The sequence below is a fragment of the Pseudonaja textilis genome, chromosome 9 (assembly GCF_049901715.1).
Source record: "Pseudonaja textilis isolate UNSWEBS1 chromosome 9, rPseTex1.2, whole genome shotgun sequence".
Classification (NCBI taxonomy): Eukaryota; Metazoa; Chordata; class Lepidosauria; order Squamata; family Elapidae; genus Pseudonaja; species Pseudonaja textilis.
In genome coordinates, this window is record NC_141998.1 from 13518373 (window position 1) to 13526739 (window position 8367).

Below are 8367 nucleotides of genomic sequence, written 5' to 3' on the forward strand. Positions count from 1 at the left end.
TCCACAAGTCTTAAAAGGTTAGACACCCCTAATATACACACTCACTCTATTGCAGGGCAATCTGATTAGGTTTGGGATGATGGCAGACAAATACAAACGTGGAGTATAAACTTGTATAAACTTTGGGATAAACTTGAAAATTTTAGGTGCCAAAATGTACCCTCAAAACTGGGTTTGCCTTATTTACAGAAGGACATATCCATAAGTACATCTATTCTACCAGTTCAGCCTGGTTCTGGTGTACCAGTAGCGCTAAGGATCAGTGGAGACCGAACTGGTTCTCTCTAACGAGCTGCTATTGGGCCCACTTGCCCATCCAGGCTCCCTTACTGACCTTTATTCCCTACTTTTGAAGCACAGCTGCTTTGCATATCAGCTGCTGAAGCTATAGGGAGAGTGCAGGAGTGCAGGAGGTGAGCAGGAAAGCCTCTGCGCCTGCACAAAGTGCGTGCTTGGTGCGTGTGCACACACAATGTGTGCGCACGCACAAAGTACGCCCACCAAGCCATGCCCACCAAACCGGTGGTTAACTACTTTGAAACCCACCACTGCATATGTGGCACTCTTTTTAAACTATAGCATCCATATATTCCATATGCATATACACCTATCTACAGATAAGCAAACCCTTGAATTTTTAACCAATACATTGTACCATGAAAAATAGGGTGTGGCATATCCGCTTATACAGAAGTATATATTGTAATTAATAAGGTTATCTGCTTGTACATGAATATATACAGCAACTAATATCATTTCAACTGGCAGCCAATATTATTTTATTCAGAATGCCCTTAATGATGTATGAGGAATTCTGGGTAAATTGAATGGATACTATTAAAAAGTGGCTGCTGAAATAAGCTGCTGTGTGAGAGAAAGCAATATAAAAGCAATATAAAAGCCTCCACATTTAGGAAGAATGAGCAAATCGAAACACTACATACCTACGACTGTGAAAAGCATATTATCTACTAGCAAAGCCGCAAACACAACTAGTAAAACCAATTTCCAGGATTCTCTTTCCTCTTTTAACAAGAACCACAAGGAGCATTCAGTTGCTAGCTTAGAAAAGAGCTGAATCTTCATTTTTCCAAGTTTCTTTTCACTGCTTCTTAGAAATTTTTGTGTATCCTGTAAGGGAAAGATTTTAGCAAAAAATCCACTCAAACTCCAGCATCAATAATATATCTAAAAGGACAGTTCCACAATTGACTTAAGGACAACTTCTTTTTGAAACCAGCCACAAAGCACAAAACAGCATGCAAAACTTTTCAGAAATGGTTATCAAGTATGTAAAAATCTTGCATTTTATTTCATGCCAGTGAGTTGAATAAATAAAGATATTGACCTAATTGCGATATCGATTCCCACACCTTCACAGGTATTCAGACTGCTCTCTCATTCAGTTTTCCAAAACAAAGAATGAAAAAAATACAACAGAAAATTCTGTCAGTCAACTGCTGCTCTCTTTACCTCTGATCCAAATTATTGTGAAACATCCATATGAAAGAATCTTCTGAAAAGAGCACATTAGAAAAGAAAAAGGGAAAACAAATATACATACCTGAATGACTGCTAAAGTATCATTTTAAATTTGTTTACTTATTCTGGATCCTGAACAAACATGGAGCAAAATATGATTTTTTAAAAATTAACTAACAATAAGAAGGTTGGATTTCAGCTTCTGCCTTATTCAGTTGTTCTGGTGTGAATCAGACAGTATTATAGTCAAGTACAGACTTACAAACATGCACATACACATATTATTGTTTCTTTGATGCAGTATGAATTACAAACTGTTTAGCACGAGCAGTTAGCAGAGGCTTATTCTTGTAGGTTTGATCAATCCCGACAAGCTTATTTTTAAAAAGTTACAAGCAGCAATCACTGGTCTTCTCCATCACCGCAGTTTACAAAACATTCAATCACAGAACAATCTCTATAAGTAGAACTTGAAAGTTTGCATGCTAGTTGTGCCAAATTAATTCAATTTACTGCATTGTCCTAACATACCCTTTCTTTAAAGAAGGGCTCTTGTAAACCACAGGGGTACCTAAAGTTGAACAACCTAAAAGCATTATCTTTGAATGAGATTTGTGTTTTAGAAGTTTCATAATATTATTCATAGCAAAGAGAGATACTGGAAGTTAGTACAACTCATTGGATTTGAGTTTATGCAAGTATCGAATTGCACTTTTAAGCTTCCTTCCTCTCTGCCTGCCTGCCTGCCTGCCATTAGGCTTCTAGTGGCCTCATCAATTTCCACCCTATCATACTTCCCAATATTGAGAAATTGAGTCCTTACCATTCTTGAATATATCACTGATTGTCTTCCTGGTGCTTTATCGCAGTGCTCTGAAAATGCTCTGCCAAGTGAGTTTAATGTTCCTTTTTATCTGAAAAGGATATGAGGATCTCTTGACCAGGAAGGCATAATTGATAGCTCAAATATGCCCCAATCAGTTCAGCAGCTCCACGTGCGTCAAAGCCAGGAAAATGGGAGGTAGACTATTGGCATTAAGAACCATTGGCATTAAGAGCCACTTCAAAAATACCCAATTTTAAAGTCAGGGTTTATCATTCAAAAGTACATACTTTTATCCCAACTTAAAGTGGGACAGATAACAAAAACCCATAGGAGTATTCAGGGAACTGATATTCAACATACAATACTCCTTCTCTGGATACCCCTTTCTAAATATTTTTAGCCAAAATTACTGATTTATAGGATTGAAGGGAATTAAACAATCTTATCTTAGACATTCTAGGATTAGCAATCTAAAGTTATCCAGAAACTGCTAACTTACCATGTCTAGTTGCCCCAAATAATAAGCGCAGTGGTGGGCAATATCTGGAATATGATGGTTTAATTACCCTTGATCTAGTTCATTCCCTTCTTTGAAGCAACAACTATTCTACCCAATTCATTCTGATACAGTAGTTAATCCAAGAAAAACATGACAGAGGAAAACCACAAAAGGATAAGAGGAAGTATCTGTCAATTTTAAGCCTCATCCAGCTCAAACAATGGATCATATTGTTTAGGAATTCTAAGAGTGGACATACCAAAACATTTGGATAGTTTTGTGTTCGAAAGAACAGCCTTTGACAAACAGATTGTGACAATGCTATTGTTGTTTTTCCAACATAGTTAGGTCTTTTAGCAGCCATTCCATGAGGAAAAAAGAATGGCAGAGTCTGCATCAGCCCTGCAGAGAATCAGCTTCACTGGATTTTACCTGTCCATAATCCACTGGTTTTGAAGTTTCTCAACAGCTTTAAGATGTGTGGACTTGAAGTACATATATCTTCAAATTTCCAAGGTTGAGAAACTCTATTCCATTCAGCTCAAAGAGCTAAAGGAAATAATATTATTGTATGAGCTCAGCTGAAAAGTCAGCAACCTTTGTCCCCTTCAATCTTTAAACTATAGAAGTCCAGCTGGAGTTGAAAACAACCCCCTCTTCCCTTTATATTTATACCACTCACTCTGCACTACTGTTGTGCATAAAAGTTCTATAATACCCTAAAAATTGGCCACTGATTTGGGTCGTTTTCCTTTTTCCTCCCCATCTCTTTTTCCTTTTATGCTATTGTTTGCTTTAGAACGTAAATATAAATGCAGAGGTGGCCTTCCACTCCGTCCTTTTATTAACTAAAACCAGAAAAATAAAGAAAAAATAGACACAATTATAAAAAAGAAGAAAGAAACTAAAATTGGTTCAAATTTGGTTTTTTATATGTACAAACTGGTTATGTATTCACAGGCATATACAGCTCAGTTATATTGATAAATTATTGAATTGTAAATTGATGGTAGCATCAAGGCAAACTGGCTGAAGAGTAGGATGGAAATGCTTTGAATCTAAAATCCTTTTAGCTGGGGTGAAGGGGGACAAGCTAGTGCAGTGACTGACATTAACCAAATATACACTGAGGAGGGTACCATTGTCATTGCAAATTATAATAGGAGCCAGGCACTGTTATTACTCAGATGTTTGATTAGATATCAGCCATAAGAATAATAAATCTCTGAAGAACAAACATTGTTATAAACTGTAGATGAATGGGAAAAATTACCTGGAAGATGACAGCCCATCTGCCCATATAGAGAAACTACATAGATAAAGTGAGGGTGGAAAAGAATTTGCAAAGAGAATCATATCTAAACATATCCTGCTGATGTGTACATAAGCTGGGTTGCTCTACAGGAGAAGCTGCATTTGAAGAAAACAAAATCATGGCTTACATTATATATTTATCAGTCTACTTTAAAATAAATATTGTTGTGTGAACCTTATGTGCAATTGCTATTGGTAGGCAGCTCTAAATTCTCTATCTAATTCTTAGATTTGCTCCAGGCATTATACATAGTACTTCTATTTTATTTATTTATTTATTTGATTTGTCAATTGTTTACAAGATAATAAGTATAAGGGTATACATAGTTATGAATACATGAAATGGGTACATACAAGAAAAATAAAAGAAAAACAAAAGAAACAATAGGACAGGGACTGTAGGCACGTTGGCATGCTTATGCACGCCCCCTAGAGACCTCTTAGGAAAGGGGTGAGGTCAATAGTAGACAGTCTAAGGTTAAAGTTTTTGGGGTTTGGGGAAGAAACTACAGAGTCGGGTAGAGTATTCCAGACATTGACCACTCTGTTGCTGAAGTCGTATTTCCTGCAATCAAGTTTGGTGCAGTTAACCTTGAGTTTGTATCTATTGTGTGCTCTTGTGTTGTTATGGTTGAAACTGAAGTATTCATTGACAGGTAGGACATTGCAATGTATGATTTTATATACCATGCTTAAATCAGACTGAAGATGGCGTAATTCAAGGTTTTCTAGTTCTAGAATTTCAAGTCTGGTGGCATAAGGTATTCTACAACGAGTAGAAGAGTAGAGAACTCTTCTTGTGAAATATTTTTGGATTTTCTCAATTGTGCTAATATCAGATATGTAATGTGGGTTCCAGACTGATGAGCTGTATTCGAGTATTGGTCTAGCAAATGTTTTGTGTGCTCTAGTTAGTAGTGTGATATTACCAGAAAAAAAGCTACGTAGGATTAGGTTAACAACTTTTAATGCCTTTTTGGCTATGTAGTTGCAGTGGGCTCTAGCACTTAGATCATTAGAAGTGAGTATTCCAAGGTCCTTTACAGAGCTTGGATCATCAACAAGTTCTTGACTATTCAGCTTGTATTTTATTTTCTGATTTTTTTTGCCAATATGTAAGACAGAGCATTTATTTGTTGAGATTTGAAGTTGCCATTTGTTTGACCATTCTGATACATACATAGTCAAGATCTTTTTGAAGGGTAGCAGTATTGTCTGTGGTATTGAACAGCTTTACATCATCAGCAAAAAGAACGCAGTTGCTCTTAATATGATCACAGAGGTCATTTATGTAGAGTATGAAGAGAGTTGGTCCTAGAACACTGCCTTGGGAGACACCACTATTGACAGGTACAGAATTTGATAGGACACTCCCAATTTTGACCATTTTTTGTCTGTTTGACAGGAATGCTTCTATCCAGTTATGCAGTTGTCCAGAGATACCATAGGATTTTATTTTTAGGAGTAGTTTGTCATGTACCACTGAATCAAAGGCTTTACAGAAGTCTATGTAGATTGGGACTATTGCTTTGCCCTGATCGAGTTGTGTCCTCTTCCTCTTCATCCTTTCCCATATCAACCAAGGGCTGAAAGAGAACAATTCAGCTTAGGGCAATTGACAAAGTTTTGACTGACAAACCCAACCAAGCAGGCTCCATTGAAACAGTCCAATCTCTTAATGCAAAACTTTATTGAGTACATTGTTTGGCACAGAATGAAAGCAAAACCAGATCTGGTTAATACCTGAGGAATTCAATATAGTTAAAGTAAATTCCTCCCCACATTAGTTTAGATCACATTGTCCAATTAGATATCCAGGTGTTGTAATGGGAAAACCTCCACACCTCTGACAAACTCTTGCTGAAACATCCTTGGTTCACATGGGACAGTTTCTTGTTATTGTCTGGAATGAACATTCCAATCTCTCCCTCACTTTCCCCCTAGGTTTGTTGACAAGCTGTGAAGCAGTGAAAGTGAAAGCAGCCTGAAAACACTTCGAGGCTTAATAGCAATATTATGGAAGTAATTAATCATGTGCATTAAGGGGGATTAGACAACACTGTTTTTGTGTTGTTGTTCAGTCATTAAATTGGATCTGACTTTTTGCGACCCCATGGACTAGAACACACCAGCCCCCCTGTCCTCCACTGTCTCCTGGGTTTTGCCCAAGTTCATGTTCATTGTGTTGATCACATCATCTAACCATCTCATCCTCTGCCATCCCCTTCTCCTTTTGCCTTCAGGCTTTCCCAACAAGAGGATCTTTTCCAATGAGTTCTCTCTTCTCATTAGGTGGCCAAAGTATTTGAGCCATTCAGTAGCTGTCCTTCCAAAGAACAGTCACGAGTTAAATTTTCATCTAATTTTTGTCTAATAAAAATAGACAATATTTTTAAAAAGAGTTATATTAATTCTCAGTAATCATGTTATTCTAATTAACTATTAATTTCGAATACGTACATGCATACATATGCTAGTTTCTGCAGGACTTGTTTTTGTAAAAGAATGTTAAATTCAATTTAGTAACATTTTTTAAAAAGTGACGGCTTCAAGTTGGAAAATAATAAAATGGGTGAAATAAATCCTTTTTGTGAGAGTCTAATTGATCAGTTATGCAACTTTCAGTAGCTCCACTTACTGTGATTATTGATGTGCATGTTTTTTTTTTAATTAAATTATGTAATCTGTTCAATCAAAAGGAAAAACAAGAGGAAAACTATTTTGGACTTAAATATCCATAAGAAAATTATCCTAGCATGATAAATTAATTGGAAAAGTGACTATAATTTATAAGCAGCCTGCAATGGTCATAGGTGTGAAGACCTGTCATAGGTCACTTTTTCAGTGCCGTTGTAAGAATAGTTGTAAATCAAGGACAATCTGTATTTTTCAGGCCAAAAGCATGAACGTTTATTCCATTGGGATACATTTATGAGTCTGCAACATGCATATATTAATCACTCCTCCAGAGAAAGAAGCAGATGACACTTAGCCAGTTGTTCATATGAAAATTAAGGGAAGTAGGATGATGCTTCATCCTTTCCTTTTCTCTTTCCTTGAATTTGTAACATGGAAGAATCCTACTTGAGTGGGTCAAGCATATAGCTCAAGATCTGAAGGCCTACTCTGAATACAGAAAGTCCTAAATTCAATTCCCATCTTCCTCAAGAAAGTTTCCTACCTAAATCCATTCTAAACATCCTTCTCAACAGGTACAACCCCCATATAACAAAGTAGATCCTTGTCATGAATGAGCATGTAGAATGAGCATGAGAATTATATTCCAATGCTTCTGAAAGGCTTCAAGAGGACAAGGCATAGGGAAGCTTTATAATCCTATTTGCTTCCACCTGCTGCTAAATGAGATTGGGAAACTCATAGTTTTGTACATATATAGCCAGCTAGAAGGGAATCAAGTGCAAAAACACAGTGGAAAAAGAGAAAAGATCTTGCCTTTACTATTAATGCTAGCCACACTAGGAATTTATTAGCAATGGAGAAATCAGTCTTTCCTAAGCTAACAAAGCAAAAAAACATTTGAGATTTCCAAGGGGAAAAAAAAAAGCTAAGAAAAATTCATGCTGTCATGCAGTGATGGCTGTATATCAAATATAAACCCAATTTGTATTCCTAATTCTTATGCCACTTTCTCCTGCCAGGCAAATGCAGCAAACTGAATGACCTTCTCTTCGCCCCATTTCCATCTGTCTCTTTTGTTTACTAGCTCTCAGGACAAAAATGTGCTCTGTGCTATTTTTTGAAACAGTTTTTTCAAACCTGATAAACTCCCATCAGCCCCAGATAGCAAGTTCTCTGGATACAATAAGGGACTCATTGCCATTGACTACTCTAAGAGAAGGATACTGAGACTGGCAATCACTGCAATAACGTGCTTATCTGGCCTTTTCCCACCCCGTTTCTACCTCTACCTGGAGAGCTATTGACATAGACTCTCCTATGGTTAACAAAATTCTAAAACATTTTTCTCTCCTATTGCTTATATTTTATTTGCAACTGTTTATATTGCTTATCATTCACTTTGAAAGGACTGCTACTAACCTGAGAGGTAGAAAAGGCTATCTTAATCTATTTTACAACATGAGTTTTGCCTTTATTTTCAAGGGGAGGACATGGTCCTTGTTCATTTATTTATAAAATTTATTAGCCATCCATCTTGCCAGTAATTCTCTGAGGCTTACAAGATTAATGCACATCTCCCTGCTCTACAACAGTTTTAAAAAGCAAA

At 36.7% G+C, this 8367-nt stretch overlaps 1 protein-coding gene across 1 annotated transcript in view; it reads right to left on the reverse strand.

Moving 5' to 3' along the window:
* SLC18A1 (solute carrier family 18 member A1) overlaps window positions 1-1119 on the reverse strand; it is a 30279-nt gene extending 29160 nt beyond the window's left edge. The window contains 1 exon segment of the mRNA XM_026718066.2: window positions 945-1119. Within this exon segment, the coding sequence (XP_026573851.1) occupies window positions 945-1086 (142 nt within the window). The 5' untranslated portion in view covers window positions 1087-1119.
* Window positions 1120-8367: the final 7248 nt, after the last annotated feature.